At 46.0% G+C, this 17,215-nt stretch overlaps 1 protein-coding gene across 1 annotated transcript; it reads left to right on the top strand.

Annotated features, from left to right (window-relative positions):
* Window positions 1-3,801: 3,801 nt before the first annotated feature.
* On the top strand, window positions 3,802-8,037 carry LOC105879239 (ribosomal protein S6 kinase delta-1-like). The gene is given in 5 exon segments (XM_075994215.1): window positions 3,802-4,076; window positions 4,194-4,259; window positions 4,262-4,350; window positions 4,352-6,710; window positions 6,712-8,037. Coding segments are annotated over 5 exon segments (3,186 nt in total). The 5' UTR covers window positions 3,802-3,935; the 3' UTR covers window positions 7,243-8,037.
* Window positions 8,038-17,215: the final 9,178 nt, after the last annotated feature.

Here is a 17,215-nt window from a genome sequence, read left to right on the forward strand (position 1 = left end):
AGCTCTGCTCTAAGATACATGGCAGAAGCCCTGTTTGAACAATTTGCAGCTAGAGTTCAATTTTAAATGACCTTGCCAACGTCACAAGGCAAATAAATGACAGAATCAGGATTGAGACACACATCTAAAGATTCCAAGTCCCTGGTGTTTTCAACTAATCCATAGTTCCAGAGGGACAGGCAATCTAGAGAATGCAAAAAAGTACATCTTCATCTTCATGGGGTAAAATGCACTTCAGGCAGATACAAATGTTTTTGAGCATCTTCCATATGCCAGCCACTGTTCTAGAATTGTAGTGGCCGAGATGACTGTGTGTTTATGGGGATTATAGTGCAAGTAGACAGACACTAAACAGCCAAGATAAGAAGCAGATAATTTTAGGTTTTAATCAGTGCTATAAAGACAATTAAACAATATGATGTGGTGGAGACAGACTGTGGTGCTGCTGGTGGTGGTGGTTTGTAACCTTTAGTTAGGTGGTCAAGGCAGATGAGATTTGGGCTGGAAGTTGAAAGATGGAAGGAAGCAGCCAAGTGAAGACGCGGAGGAAGAGCAGTGGGCAGAGGTACCAGGCAGAGCCCAACCTGAGAGAGATGGGTCTTGGCATTAGTGTGGTCAAGTGGGCTGAAGGGGTGGGCAGAGCAGGAGTTGGGCTGAGTGCAAGTCCCAGCAGGATTTTCAGGGGCTTTGTAATCTTAGGGTAAGGAATTTGATATTTTCCTAAGTGTGTCACAAAATCATTAGAGGTCTTTAAGCAGGGGAGTGTTATCTGATTTCTTTTTTTAAGAGATCACCATTTCCCTGGATGTAATTTTTTACTTGCTGTAGTGCTACCATATATGGAAGTAATAGAGAATAGAATATCTTTCATTCTTGAATTTATAATATTTTTATTTGTTTTCCCACAGGCTACTTAGCTGGGATCATGTAATTATCCACACCTCTTTCTTTTCTTCTTCTTCTTCTTCTTCCTCTTCCTCTTCCTCTTCCTCTTCTTCTTCTTCTTCTTCTTCTTCCTCCTCCTCCTCCCCTCCCCCTCCTCCTCCCTTTTCTTTCTCTCTCTCTCTCTCTCTCTCTCTCTCTCTCTCTCTCTCTCTCTTTCTTTTCTTTTCTTTTTTTTATACAGAGTCTCGCTCTGTTGCCGGAGCTAGAGTGCTGTGGCATCAGCCTAGCTCACAGGAACCTTAACTCCTAAGCTCAAGCAATCCTCCTGCCTCAGCCTCCCGATAGCTGGCACTATAGGAATGTGCCACCATGCCCAGCTAATGTTTTCTGTATATTTTTAGTGTTCCAGCTAATTTCTTTCTATTTTTAGTAGAGACAGGGTCTCATTCTTGCTCAGGCTGGTCTCAAACTCCTGACCTCAGACAATCCTCTGCCTCCGCCTCCCAGAGTGCTAGGATTACAGGCATGAGCCAGTGTTCCTGGCCAATCCACACTTCTTACTTGTAGTTGTGCTTATATATGTTTTTGCTGAGAATGCTAGGAAGACAGAGAATGCAAGGTACCCATTTAAGTGCATTTATAGCTTTATTTTGAAAAGAATATGTTTAGTTGCTAAGTTTAAAGTTGGTAAATAAAATGCAGTTTACTGTTTAATGTGTTTCTTCTTTCCCTGATACCTCTGTATCCACCACAATTGCAATTTATATATGAAATTTTTCAGTGGGGGAAGTTCCTGCTGCCTTTCCACTAATGATTTCCTGGAACATTTGAGTACCTATGCTGTATTAAGAACTGTGCTAGAATGAGGAGCTTTTTAATCAGCAGAAAGGAATTGTCCTTGCCCTGAGGAGCTTGTAGTCTTGAAGACATAGTTATGTGCAAAACAATGATGTACTAGACAAGGTCTGGTAAGATACAAGTACATGGGTATATCAAGTTCTAGGTGAGCACAGAAAAGATTCTTCTTCTTGAAGAGTTTTAGGAAGGCTTTGTGGATGAGGTTGCATCTTTGGAGGACAGGTAGGATTAGAACAGGTAGATATGGGAGTTGGGAATGGGATGCATATCTTAGGAAGAGGAGGTGGAGGCAGTGTGAAACAGAGGAGAGTGTAAGCTGTTTAGGGACTAGAGAACCTTCTGGTGTGGTTGTACTGTGTGCAAGTTATAGGGTTGTGGGATACAAGGAAGAGCCAAGAGCTTGGGACCTTGAAGGTGATTTGTAGGGGTGTCCTAAAATGTCCTTATGTGCCATGGAGAGCTGTCCGAGGGTTGAGGGTAGGGAAACACCATGATGAGAAAGGAGTGCTATCTTGGGCAGTCTCCTTTGGCAGGGTTGGGATAGGGTGGAATGGGGGAGATCTTCAAGCCAGTTTGGGCTGTTAAGTGAGGAATAATAGCAGTGAGCTTAAGTTATGTCTACAACAGTATGCACAAGAAGACAAAAATCTGGACTATATAAAAAAAAAACTCTCTGGCATGAATCGAGCAAGTATTTTATCATCTCTGTGTGGCAAAATGGGGACAGGAAGGTCTCCTTGATAGAAATGTTGTGAGGACTGAGTAATACACAGAGCCCAGGAGGCTTTCCTCTTTCCTCATTAGTTTTTTATAAATGATTACATTATATATGTATACTGTGTATTATATATATGTTGTATATGTGTGATATATATTACATATTATATAATTAATAATACTTTTAATATTGTGTAGTATATAATTAATATTACTAAGACTAATAATGATATATGTAATATATTTTAAAATGATATATGAGAAACATATGTATTATAAACATCATATGACAATCATATATGCTATATTACCTTACACATACAATATAATAATATATACAGTCTATATTAAATATGTAGTTGTGCTAGTACATTCCATGGAAGATAGGAGAGAACTGAGAAATGGCAGTAGTGGAAGGCCATGGAGATTTATAACTAGAATCCTTGAGTGGAGGCCACAACTGAAGGAATATGTTGACCTTTTCACTAATTACCAGCTGAGGACTCTGACCATTGGGATTCTTTTGTCTGCGTGTGTGTGTGTGTGTGTGTGTGTGTGTGTGTGTGTTAGCATCATGTACTGATGAAAATAGAACCTAATGGTATTTTCCTGTTGTTCTAGTACTAGAAACAGGATGTCCACAGAAGTCCGGACTCTTACAGGCAAGCTCCAGCTCTGCTGCAGAGGGGCTGTAAATACTGGCATTCTTCACTCACATGAGCTCTCTCTCTGTGTCCCAGCAACATGTAGGAAGCCTTTCACAACTTCTCAATATTTTTAAATGTTGTTGCTTTTCATCTTCTGGTGCCACTGGTGTTGACAGAATTATCCAAGATGGAAAAGTTCATTTCAAGGTAGCCCGAAAACTTCCCCAACAGTCAAAGCCTTTTGAAATTTATGGTAGCTCACAGCAGAATGCTTATTAAGCTTTAATGTAAGTGAGAAGTCTGCTGTCACCGAGTTGCTTTATTGAATACCAGTGATTACACACTTGGTGCTAAGGATTTGTAGCAGGAATTTGGATCCCAGATCCAAGCCCAAAGTCCTTGATTTGGTGGGTCTCAGGAATTTGCTTTTACCTCTGTAACATTTCTGTAAAAGTACCTACATATTTGCTGACTTCCATGTGTACTTAAAGAAAACAGTGTTATCCAGGTGTAATTAAGGTTTGCTGAAGTAAAATAAACTGTATGTACAATTTCATAACTTCTGGCCCTGATCTGCTTCCTGTCGCTATAAACCACTGATCTTTTTACTGTCTCTATAGATTTGTCTTTTCCAAAATATCAGGTGGTTGGAGTCATACAGTTTACATCAATTTACTAAAATTTTATATAAATGAGGTGCGGCGGAGGCGCCGCCGTGGAGCCGCCGCCTCCTCACCGCTTTGCAGCTGCGTGGGGAACCTGGACCGCGGCGGCGCCGAGTTGCCCTGATGATCCCCGGCGGGCTGTGGTGGCAGAGGCGCCGGGAGAATGACCTCTTCCCGGGAGCGGGGTGCCGACCTTGCCCGATTCTATACTGTCACCGAGCCCCAGCGACACCCGAGGGGCTACACAGTGTATAAAGTCACCGCCAGGGTTGTTTCAGGAAGAAATCCAGAGGATGTCCAGGAGGGAGAATCCTGAACCAACCTATCCATGAACATACTTTCTGCCATTTCCTTAATCCTTTTTTGGGGAAAACTCTTTTATAATAACAACTGTTGGTGAACCATTCATCAGAAAACTCTTATAATCGTATGGAAGAGATACAGTGATTTTAAGAAACTACACAAAGAACTGTGGCAAATTCACAAATTCACTTATTCCGACATTCAGAATTGTTTCCTCCCTTTGCTAAAGGAATAGTGTTTGGGCGATTTGATGGAGCTGTTGTTGAAGAGAGAAGACTGTGCTGAAGACCTGCTACAGTTCTCTGCCAATATTCCTGCTCTTTACAACAGTAAACAGCTTGAAGATTTTTTCAAGGGTGGAATAATTAATGATGGTTCTGAATTAATTGGTCCTCCTGAAGCTTACTCAGATCCCTTCATTGATACTTTTCCTGAGTGTAGTACAGAAGGCTTCTCCAGTGACAGTGATCTGATATCTCTTACTGTTGATGTGGATTCTCTTGCTGAGTTGGATGATGGAATGGCTTCCAATCAAAATTCTCCCATTAGAACTTTTGGTCTCACTCTTTCTTCGGATTCTTCAGCACTAGGGGCTGTTGCTTCTGAAAGTGAACAGAACAAAACAGAAGAAGAACAGGAAAGTCGTAGCCTCTTTCCTGGCAGTTTAAAGTCCAAGCTTGGCAAGAGAGATTATTTGGAGAAAGCAGGAGAATTAATAAAGTTGGCTTTAAAAAAGGAAGAAGAAGACAACTATGAAGCTGCTTCTGATTTTTACAGGAAAGGAGTTGATTTACTCCTAGAAGGTGTTCAAGGAGAGTCAAGCCCTACCCGTCGAGAAGCGGTAAAGAGAAGAACAGCAGAGTATCTCATGCGGGCAGAAAGTATCTCTAGTCTTTATGGCAAACCTCAACTTGATGATGTATCTCAGCCTCCAGGATCACTAAGTTCAAGGCCCCCTTGGAACCTAAGGAGCCCTAAGGCCTTCAGAGTCCTTGGGGTGATTGACAAGGTTTTACTTGTAATGGACACAAGGACAGAACAGACATTCATTTTAAAAGGTCTGAGGAAAAGCAGTGAATACAGCAGGAACAGAAAGACCATCATCCCCCGCTGTGTGCCCAACATGGTGTGTCTGCACAAGTACATCATCTCTGAGGAGTCAGTATTTCTTGTGCTGCAGCATGCAGAAGGTGGCAAGCTCTGGTCATATATCAGTAAATTTTTGAGCAGAAGTCCTGAAGAAAGCTTTGAAATCAAGGAAATGAAAAAATCTACACTTACTAAAGTTCACCTGCAACAGCCAACTTCTAGTCCTCAGGACAGCAGCAGCTTTGAATCCAGAGGAAGTGATGGTGCAAGCATGCTTCAAGTTCTGCCTTTGAAGACTAGTCTTACTCCAAGTTCTCAAGATGATAGCAACCAGGAAGACGATGGCCAAGATAGCTCTCCAAAGTGGCCAGATTCTGGTTCAAGTTCAGAAGAAGAATGCACTACTAGTTATTTAACATTATGTAATGAATATGGGCAAGAAAAGATTGAGCCAGGGTCTTTGAACAAGGAGCCCTTCATGAAGACTGAAGGGAACGGTGTTGATACCACAGCTATTAAAAGCTTCCCAGCATACCTTGTTGCTGACAGTGACGGCACCAGCACTCAGCCAAGAGCTCATGAGCTGAAGTTCTTCCCTAGAGATGATGACCCAGAAGCAGTTAGTTCTCCAAGAACTTCAGATTCCCTCAGTAGATCCAAAAATAGCCCCATGGAATTTTTTAGGATAGACAGTAAGGATAGCACAAGTGAACTCCTGGGACTTGATTTTGGAGAAAAATCGTATAGTTTAAAATCAGAACCTTTAAAACCATTCTTTACTCTTCCAGATGGAGACAGCAATTCCAAGAGTTTTAATACTAGTGAAAGCCTGGTACAGTTTAAAGCTCAGGACACCATTAGCAGGGGCTCAGATGACTCAGTGCCAGTTATTTCATTTAAAGATGCTGCTTTTGATGATGTCAGTGGTACTGCTGAAGGAAGACCTGATCTTGTAAATTTACCTGGTGAATTGGAGCCAACAAAAGAAGCTGCAGGAATAGGACCTACTAAGTTTACACAGACTAATACAGGCATAATAGAAAGTAAACTATTGGAAGCCCCTGATGTTTTATGCCTCAGTCTTAGTACTGAACAGTGCCAAGCACATGAAGAGAAAGGCACAGAGGAATTGAGTGATCCCTCTAGGCCCAGATCTCATAGTATAACAGAGAAACACTATGCACAGGAGGATCTTGGGACCTTATTTGTAGCAGCTCTTGATCATAGTAGTTCAGGAGACATGTCTTTGTTACACAGCTCAGATCCTAAGTTTCAAGGACTTGGAGTGGTTGATTCAGCAGTAACTACAGATAACACCGAAGAAAGCTTATTGCATATTTCTAGTCCACTCTCAGGTGCTAATGAATATATTGCAAACACAGACACTTTAAAAACAGAAGAAGTATTGCTGTTTACAGATCAAACTGATGATTTGGCTAAAGAGGAACCGACTTCTTTATTCCAGAGAGACTCTGAGTCTAAGGGAGAAAGTAGGTTAGCACTAGAAGGAGACAAGGAAATACATCAGATTTTTGAGGACCTTGATAAAAAAATTAGCACTAAACTCCAGGTTTTACATCCCAGAGGGCTGCATTCAAAGATGGGCAGCTGAAACGGTGGTAGCCCTTGATGCTTTACATAGAGAGGGAATTGTGTGCCGTGATTTGAACCCAAACAACATCTTATTGAATGATAGAGGACACATTCAGCTAACGTATTTTAGCAGGTGGAGTGAGGTTGAAGATTCCTGTGACAGCAATGCCATAGAGAGAATGTACTGTGCCCCAGAGGTTGGAGCAATCACAGAAGAAACTGAAGCCTGTGATTGGTGGAGTTTGGGTGCTGTCCTCTTTGAACTTCTCACTGGCAAGACTCTGGTTGAGTGCCATCCAGCAGGAATAAATACTCATACTACTTTGAACATGCCAGAATGTGTCTCTGAAGAGGCTCGCTCACTCATTCAACAGCTCTTGCAGTTCAACCCTCTGGAACGGCTTGGTGCTGGAGTTGCTGGTGTTGAAGATATTAAATCTCATCCATTTTTTACCCCTGTGGATTGGGCAGAACTGATGAGATGAATACAATTCAGGGTTATCTTCACATATACTGATCTCCCCTGGGACAGGCATCTCCAGTGCAGAGGCTGCTCTGCCTCGTGGTTACTTGTGGAGCACCAAAGCATTTGGATGCAGACCTTTGTGGGAACTAGGGGGCAGAGGAAGGCTACAGAGAACAATTAATTTACAGTTACTGTCTGGACAAGATATTAGCTAATTTTGCCAGAGGCCATTATATATACACCTCTAATCAAGGTGTGATCTTAATTTAATCTACAGAGTTCCTTCAAGAAATTCCTCTGATACTAAGTTCTATGAAGTTTTACTTGAAAGAAGGACCTTTATGTGGCAGCTAACAGTGCTTTCTGCTAACCAGGATTGGTTTATATGATCAAATTAATGTTTGCTTAATAGTACACTAAAAATACTTTGCAAATAATGTCATCTTTGAGGCTTTAAAGTGAGAAAAAAAATACACATGATGTCTGCTGGAAGATGCTATATGCTGTGTAATGTATCTAGAATGTGGTACCAGATGATTTTCATGAGAAGAAAGGACTCCATGTTGTCAACTCTGTACTTTGTTGGTTGATACTGCTTATTTAGAGGGGGGTTCATATAAACAGTCTGTGTGTCTCTTCAACTTCATCTTTCTCGCCATCTTTCCCTTTCCTGTACTCTTTGCTTATTCTCTCATACTCTGTTCTTCCTACTCCTGCTGACACACATGCAACAAAAAAGGGAAGGGAATATATGTTTCCCCAAATTGTATCATCTTAACAAGGACTAAGAAATCATGATATAAAATAAACATGGTAAAACTTAAAAAAAAATTTTATATAAATGAAATCATATAGTATATATGACTTTTTGTTTGGCTTCTCTCACTCATAATTATTCTGAGATTCATCATGCATCAAAATTTCTTTGTTTGCATTGTTGAGTAGTATTCCCCTCCCCTCCTCTCCCCTCCTTTCCCTCCCCTCCCCTCCTTTCCTGTCCCTTCCTCTCCTTTCCCTCCCCTCCCCTCCCCTCCCCTCCCCTCCCCTTCCTATGTTGCCTGGGCAAGAGTGCAGTGGCATCATTATAGCTCACTACAACCTCAAACTCCTGGGCTCAAGAGACCCTCCTACCTCAGCCTCCCACGGAGCTGGGACTACATGTACGCACCCCACCACCCAGCTAATTGATTGTCTTATATTATGGTTTTATCCCAGTTTGCTTATCCATTTACCTGCTGATAGGTATTTTTCTTGCAGTTTTGCATAATGCTTTTATCAACATTTGTGTGTAAGTCGTCATATAGACATTTGGTTCCTTTTCTCTTGGATATATATACCTAGGAGAGAAATGGCTGGGTCCCATAGTAGATGTCTTTTTAACTTTTAAAGAAACCACGAAACTGCAATTATATTCCCTCTAGAGATCTCTGTCAATGCTTGGCGTGGTTGTTAGTGTTTGTAATTTTAGCCATTCTAATATGTATATATATCATTGTGGTTTAATTTACATTTCCATGCTGTGACTGAAAGTGGTGACCAATTGGAAATTTGAGATGGGAGTCACTAAGACCATCCCTATTGTTGGAGGATTCACTAGAAGGACTCATGGGCTCAGCAGACACTTGTACTCATGGCTAAGATTCTTTACAGTAGTGTAGTAAAGATACACAGCCAGGTCATAAGGTAAGAAGCCACAGGCAGAGTCTGGAGGACTCCATGTGTAGGCTTCCCCAGGAGTCACCCAGGGAAATTGTATAACAGTTCAGGAATTGGTTACCAGCCAAATTCCTAGATGTCAGCCAAGGGCCAACCTTGCAAGTAGGTCTTTCTATGGATAGTGGTGTCGACCTGCTATGTTAACTTTCTTGCACACTATGCATGTATTTCTGCAGAGAACTGTCTGCTTAAATTTCTCCCCTTTTAAAAAAGACTTTATTTGTTACAGCACTTTTAGGCTCACAGCAAAACTGAGAGGAAATTACGAAGATTTCCCACATCCCCCACCCCCACACACAAACAGCTTTCCCATTATCCACATCCCCCACCAGAGTCCTGCATTTGTCACAATTGAGGAACCTACACTGATGCATCATAATCACCCAAAGTCCATGGTTGCATTAGGCTTCACTCTTGGTGGTGTACTTGCTATGGGTTTAGATAAATCAAAAATGATAGGTATCCACCATTATAGTCTCATACAGGATATTTTCACTGCCCCCAAATCTTCTATTCCATCTATTCATCCTTCCCTCCCCTCAGCCCCTGGAAACCACTGATCTTTTAACTGTCTCCACAGATTTGCCTTTTTGAGAATGTCAAGTGGTTGAAATGATACAGTGGGTAGACTTTTCAGACAGACGTCTTTCACTTAACAGTAGGCACTTACAGTTCCACTCTGTCTTTTCTTGGCTTCCTAGCTTATTTCTTTGTAGTGCTGAACAATGTTCCATTATATGGATCGTACCAGTTTATTCACCTACTGAAGAACACGTTGAGTGCTTCCAAGTCTTGGCAATCAGTAATAAAGCTACAGTAAACACGTCTGCCAAATGGCATTAGCAAGCCGTGCAGTGCCCTGATCAGCCTAAGGAAGTGGGTAGGGGCAGCAGGACGGGGGCATGACAAGGCAGAATGGGGCATAAACTTCTTTGTTCCACCAGTAAGGACATGTTTCCCAACCTCCTTTTAATTTCCTTACTTTTCCACTTACTGTAAGGTATGTTTTTCTCTTATCAGGTTTATTTTACCCTGGGAGGAAAGTGGCTGCCTGGGCGACACTGCGGTCACTGACAACTGGGTGATTCCTTTGCTCTGCAAATGTCATCAATCCCAGCAACCTGTGAAATGTGCTGGGAACCACTTCCCACGGTGACTTTGCAGGAAGGACACCGCACCATCAGGGTCCACGTGTGCTTCCCCAACATGTGAGCCAGCCCCACGGGACAGGTTCTTGGGCAGTGTCTGCCGTTCCTTAGCCCTCCCCCCAACCCCGTCCAGTCCCCACTGCAGCAGTGACACCCCGTACCCTGCACCTACACATGTGATCCTCTGGTCACTGACAGCTGTTTGGCAGAAATGATTCAGTCACTATGTTCTGAAATGTGTACCTGTCTTTCACTGTGTCTTCAGCTATGGAAGACCCGTCGCCTTTACTGCTCTAAAGGCTGTGAACCGCAATGAGGGGGAAGGCGTGGGCTGCAGCGTAATGTCACCAGGCAAAGCAACCAGGAAAGGCACAGAGCCCAGCTCCCCCAGGGGGGAACAGGTGTGGAGCCACATGGTAGCCATTCCTCCACTAGAGCTCCAGGGGACTGGGCATCTTTAGGAAGCCAAAATAGGCCATGAGGAAGTGCTGAACTAACTCCTGCCTGTGCCTACATAGGACGTGCTCTAGGTGGCTCGAAACTTGTTCTCCTAACACAGCACACACAACAGACATCACTCTTGCAGAGCATTTATTCAGAGAACCATGTCGAAGTTTTGGGGGAGTGATTTTCCCCCTCAGCAAATGCAGGGGAAAAGTTTCCTAATTCTTCCAGTGTTCTGAGGATGGGAAGGGGTGGCCGGAGGACTGTGGACTACCTGAGCACTGGGGGGGAGCTGGGAGGGTGCTGAGGCCCCCCAAGGAGGGCAGTTGAGGAAGTCTCCTGAGACGACAGGGAGCTGCCCTCCCACAGAAAATTCTTTTGTCCCTTGGGCTTTCTTCTGGGCTTAGGAAGCCACTGCCACAGTCGGAGCATTCGCTTTCTCAAGTGTTGCTGAGCAGGAGGCTGTCCCTCTGCTGGCTTGGCTGGGGAAGATGCGCCCCCAGGGGACTCCTCTAACGTCTCGTCTGTGCTGCCCTGAGGGGCCTGGAGGCCAGTCTGTCTGCCGTCCTCAGCTGTCCGGATCTTCTCTGGAAGGTCACAGTTGGCACCACAGGGTGACGGTCTTAGGTCTCCCTGTGCCACTTTTCCCGCAGGGGATGAGGCAGGGAGGGGAGGATGCAGGCTGGGAGCTGATTGTGTTGTTCTGACTTTTTCTCCAAAAAAGTCTTTAAAGCTTCTTCCTGGGGACTTGGAGATTCCATGTTTTGAATTTGTTGTGCCCAGATGAACTTTTGGGCCATTCCTCTTGCTTAGTTCCTGATTCTTGCTGGCATCCTTCTTTAGTGGGATTTTTGAGCTGGTCTCTCAAAAGCTAGGTGGGCTGAATAGCAAATATTGAAGGTCTTTTCTCCCATAACCTCGAATGAACGAAACCCAGGAGAGGGGACGATGGCACATGGACGCGGACATGTGAGGAGTTTCTCTGTGAGGACTTAGAAGTTTCCAACACACACGAGTGCAGCATGTGTTGCATGAGCCCCACCCGTGTGGGATGAGCCGCCTCGGTTGACGGTGGAGTCCGGTTTTCTTCTGAAGCAAACTCACCCCACATATCTGAATCGGGCATAGAGGCCCAGGTGGTGGGATGGGGAGTGGGGATTGAAATGGGGCCAGAGGCCGGACCTGGGTGAGAGTTAGGGACTGAGACTGGGGCAGGATTTGGGGCAGGCACAGCAGTTGGAGACGGTCAAGTGCCAGGGATCCTTCAGCTTTGAAGGAACTTGTAATTGTGGTGAGGAAAACAAATGTGGAGAAGCAGCTGCCTGGGAGAAGGACCACAGAGTGCAGGGACTCACCATGCAGAGACAGCAGGTGCCAGAGGAGCTCCAGGTGTTTTTGCTGCAAGTTGTCCTCCGAGGTGTCAGGGCACAGGGGCTGCGGGCACAGGTGCAGCTCCGCTGCTTTCCCTTCACAGCTGCAGTGAGGGAGGGAACCTGTGGTGCCCTGCTGACTGGCAGCTGCTGCCAACGTGGTCCCTGAAGCACTGAGGTGGTTGCCTGGCCTCAGCTACTTTAGGATAGAGTCCATGTTGTGTTCCATTCCGTTACACATAAGAAACTGCCCCCTCTTCCTAACTAGTCTCTCTCAGAGAGCCAGCAGGGCAGAGTTGGGCAGGGAGAGGGAAGCAGACACTACGAGGCTGGCTGCAGGGTGCCCCGCAAATGAGGCCTCAGAAGAGTGGAGGGCGAGATGCTGTTTCTTAAAATCACAGGGTGCCCAGTTGGAGGGGAACAAGTCCTGGGCATGAGGCTGCCACCAGAAGAATCCTGACACTGTCAGCTTTGGAGGGTCAGTGCGTCTCCTTGTAGGGAAAATAGGGGACGGTTCACGACCCCTACCAGGAGAGAACATCTCCAGAGCAAGCTTCAGTAAGGCGGGAGCCGGTTTAGGTGGAGTCACGGCTAAAGTGCTGTCTGGCAGTGGTGGAGCAGACGGGGCTGGCGGTGCGTGGTGACGAGCACGGGCATGAGTGGGATGCTTGGCCGGGGATGAATGGGGAAAGGGGCCGATGTCTCGGGAAAGGCTGGGGCCAAATGACATAATGGTCTTCCACGAGAAAGTGGCCTTTGGTTGGAGAAGAGGCTGTGCTCATGGAGTGTGACATGGGGGATGGAGAACGGCAAGAGGCTGGGGTGCGGAAGGGTCAGGCGGAGGGGCTGGAGGCAGGAGTCCTGGAGGGCTTGCTGAGAGTGAGGCGGTGTTGGAAGCGAAAGGGGCCGCAGAGGGAGCAGCAGCATGGAGGGATTCCCTGGGCAGGGATGGTTTGGCTTTTCGGGTTGTTTTGCGGCACAGCTCACACAGGGGGTGTGGTGGTGCCGGGTGATGCAGGTGGAATATAATATCCACATCGCGCTGTCCCAGGGGGCTGCAGAAGACAGGAGGTACAAAGCTGCAGCTAGGACTGTGACAAGGGAAGGGGAGCCTGCACGTCTAGTGGGGTGGGGCCCCCTGAAGTCTGCCGCCCCCTCCCGTGACATCACAATCCACTTGCTAGCCTCCCCCAAGCCCTTCCCTCACTGTCCTGTTCCCATGGCCATCCCACCATGGCCTTGGCAGGGGGCACTGAATCCCTGAAATGCACAGAACACGCTTTCAACAGGGCCCTGGAGACAAGGGGAAAGATCCATCACCTTTCCACGGAAGAAAGCATCCTCCGTCCCTCTGAGGCCTCACTCGGGGTCATTCTCAGAGCTGGGAACCAGGAAAGAAGGTGATTTGTGAGGAAGGTAGAAGCAGAGGATCACACGGGGCTCCCTTTATGGGAGACCCTGGGCCTGTTAAGCTCTGGCAGCCCCAACATCAGCAGACGTGGTCAAATAGTCAACAGTAATATTAGTGGGGGTCACGTGTGTTTGTGGTCTCATCTAGAAAGTACTGTCCCTCCAGTAGTCCCACGTGATGCTCAAAAGCACCAGGTGAAGCCCAGAAGTCATTGGTTCCCTCAGAGCAACCCAAGCACCCAGGGAGTCAGGGCTCTTATGCAGTGTCAGGGGCAGAAGTGCTGATTCCAGACCCACTGGGAGTCCTTCCTGGACGTCTCCCATGGCCGCCTACTGGGGAGACCCATGGCCCAGGCCCATCCCTGCGTCATGCCCACTGGTGGGCAGAGCGGGACTCTGAGAAGTGTCTCAGGTCCCACTGCCTTCCTGTGAGCCTCCCGAGCTCTGCTTTCCCAGACACTGTGCCCAGCACCTGACAGCTTTGAGATCATGGACCTGGGGCCCCATGGGAGGAACAGGAGGCTCCCCTGGGGAGCTCAGGGACACCGACACAACCTTACCTCTCAGGGTCCCGCCGTTCCTCCTCCTCTTCACTCTGCCCTGGCGCTGGGAACAAAAGGAAAAGAATGAGGGGCTGGAACGCGCTTCTCTGCCTCCTCTCCTCTAAGAAGCTGTTCATTCACCAAGGATAACGTGACTATTCATTTTCATGACTAGAAATGTGTTACTTTTACCCATTTTTAAAGTGATGAATGAATTTCAATGTTTCCTTGTTTGAGAAACTCAAAGGAGGATTTGTCAGTGAAATCCCCACTTGGTGTTCTCACCAGTGCTGTGCTCGAGGAGGACACACTAGAGCAGAAGGCAGCTGTCACTTCTGCTTCTTCAGGACTCTGTATCCTGGGGACAGAGCATGATGCTCTGGACAGTGTCTCCTGATCAGACAAAAAGAGTGAAAGCTTGGTTAAATGACACCTGACATGGGAGAGTGAGGATCCAATCTCAGGGGAGACTGTCTTCCTGAAAACCTGCACTGAGTACACAGGCCAATCCAGCAGCGCAAGGTCACTGTGTTTGAGGGTTTGTGCTGGATCCTCCAACCACAGCCTGGCAGGGAGCCTGTAAGCCTGAGGTGGAAATCTTCGTCCTCCCAAGCCCCTAGCCCTGCCCACCTCTTCCCCTGGAAGAGTGCTGTCCTGTCACTCTCCAAGCCACCCAGACTCTGGTAGAACATGAGGTAGGAATGGGAGCCAACAGCAAAGGATCTCTTTGGGTGTCCCTTACCTCTTTGGGTGTGAAGATTGTATATTTCCGGGTGGGTTTAACGGGTTTTATAAAAACATAGCAAATACATATGAATAGGAAAACCAGAGCCCTCAGGAAGGTGAGGGTTGGGATTGTCTTCTCTAAGGTTGAGCCATGTGGCTTAGAGTCATTTATAAAATCAAGAGTGCTCTCCATCATGAGAACAGTCGGGCTGCCTGAAGCAACTGAGTGCTGAGGGGGCCCAGGCTGGACTATAGCCTCAGGCCCGCATCACCTAGAACAGGAGAATCACAAAGGGGTCCTAGGTGACAAGGATATGGGGATGTGGCCAAAGCCCCTCCCCCGCCCGCCAGCCCAGCAGATCCCTCCAGCCCTCCTGGCTCCCTGGGTCCCTCTGCCCTCCCCTGCCATCCCATTCTCCAACTCCACCCTTTCCTCCTAGCACATGATTGCCTGAGTGACATGTTCTGTGCATTTCATCTGGAGTCTAGGTATGAGCTGAGTCCCTCTTTACTTGGCAAAGCCTTTGACTTGGACCTTGAAAGTCTGAAATACAACCTGGGATCCACTTGTACCCAGACAGGTGTACTCTCGTGACCACAGGTTTGCAAATCCAGACTATCTACAAAATGGATGTTTGCCTTGTTCTATCCGAGATAGAAAAGTTAACATTCTTTCACACTTATTTAGTTTTATGAATGTTGCCTAGCAAACATTGTGTTCTAAAGTCAGACTTTACTGTTTTAAGTCAGAGGACTGACTCAATAAAAACTAATAATTCATTACTCAACATCCACAAAAGTAAAATAAGTGCAAAATAAATGTATATAATCACAAAAGGTGTATGACTCCCCAGAATTAGGCCCAGGTCAGTGTGCTAAGCCTTTGACTCCCTCAATTCCTGGTGGCAGGGTAGGACTTGGGAGTGTCACAGCCTTAGGGCAGAATCTAGTCTTGAGCAGCCTGACCTGATTATGCCGTGGGCCATGCCAGTGTGACCTTTTCCTGACAATGCCTTTGAGTGAGCATGCACACACACACACACACACACACACACACACACACACACACACACACACACACAGGCACAAAGCTTGAGAAGATCTGCTCTGTGTAATCACTACTGCAAATGTCCAGATAGCAACGAATATGTCACATTTAATTCAGGCTCTTCTTGTCAGGTTTAAAAAATCGTCACATCTCCCAGCCCTTTTCCTACACATTCTTTTCTAAAGTCTTTATAAGCTGACAGCTGTCCTCTGAGCTCTCTTGTAGCTGCTCATGTCTGTCTTAAACTGTGCAGCCTGTCACTTGGCACGCGTGGGCCAACACTGTGACTTGATCTCTTGGAGGGGACAGACAGCCCTCCAGCCTGGCCACATCTCCCTTCGGTTCTGCAGGAGCAGGTAGCCTGCCTTGAGGAGAAAATCTGCCAAGACGTGTCATTTCCTCCCCTCTTGGATATGCATCCTCTGTCATTTTTTCATTTAATATATATTTACTTCCTGACGCTGGGAGTCACACACACGTTTAATTTGGGGGCTCTGTCTTTGACCTTACGATGCAGGTTTAGCATGAAGCTCTGCCTAGCTGAAGAGCTACACAACTGCAGGGAAGAGGTGTCCCCAGCCCCAGCATTTGTGACTGCCCAGTGATCTCTGGGACAAATCAGATACTGTGGAGCTAACTACTCAGACACATCATGCTCCTTAGCAAAGCCTTCCTGAACCTCTGCCCTCCCCAGTTTTCTGATATGAAGTAGAGATTCTTTGAGAATTGGTCAAAGAACAGCTTTTTTCTTTCAAATAGCATTTTCTTGGCTAGTAGCCTTGCAAGTAAATATATGTGTGCCTAGACTTAAATCCTACAAGAAGCTTCAATAGAGAAGGCTTTTCCCTAAATTCTGGTAAGATACCTTTTCTGAACCTGGTAGAAGCTCCTTCAAAATGGGAAGGAACAGGCCGGGCATGGTGGCTCACACCTGTAATCCTAGCACTCTGGGAGGCCGAGCTGGGTGGATTGCTGAAGGTCAGGAGTTCGAAACCAGCCTGAGCAAGAGCGAGACCCTGTCTCTACTAAAAATAGAAAGAAATTAATTGGCAAACTAAAAATATATAGAGAAAATTAGCCAGGCATGGTGGCACATGCCTGTAGTCCCAGCTACTTCGGAGGCTGAGGCAGAAAGATCACTTGAGCCCAGGAGTTTGAGGTTGCTGTGAGCTAGACTGATGCCACGGCACTCTAGCTCGGGCAACAGAGTGAGACACTGTCTCAAAAAATAAATAAATAAATAAATAAATTGAAAGGAACAAGAGACGAAAGGTACAACATTTAGTGTTTTTGCACCAGCAACAATAAACTGCATTGACACTGGGTGGCAGAGCTTCATAGCATGCAGCCTTTATACACTAGCATCAACTTTAATAGTAAATTTGCTTGTCTAATTTATAAAGGATTTTTCCTGCACCCTTCTCGGTCGATTTGTATAAGCATCCTGTGAGGTAAGGAGAGCAGGTGTTATTGTGTCCATTTTATCAATGAATAGATCCAATTACAGCAATAGATATGCTGTAGTTGTGTGCTTGCAGTTCGCAGTCAGTTGTATACCTTCAGATGATCTCTTATTTCTCAGTAAAGT

The sequence above is a fragment of the Microcebus murinus genome, chromosome 18 (assembly GCF_040939455.1).
Source record: "Microcebus murinus isolate Inina chromosome 18, M.murinus_Inina_mat1.0, whole genome shotgun sequence".
Taxonomy (NCBI): Eukaryota; Metazoa; Chordata; class Mammalia; order Primates; family Cheirogaleidae; genus Microcebus; species Microcebus murinus.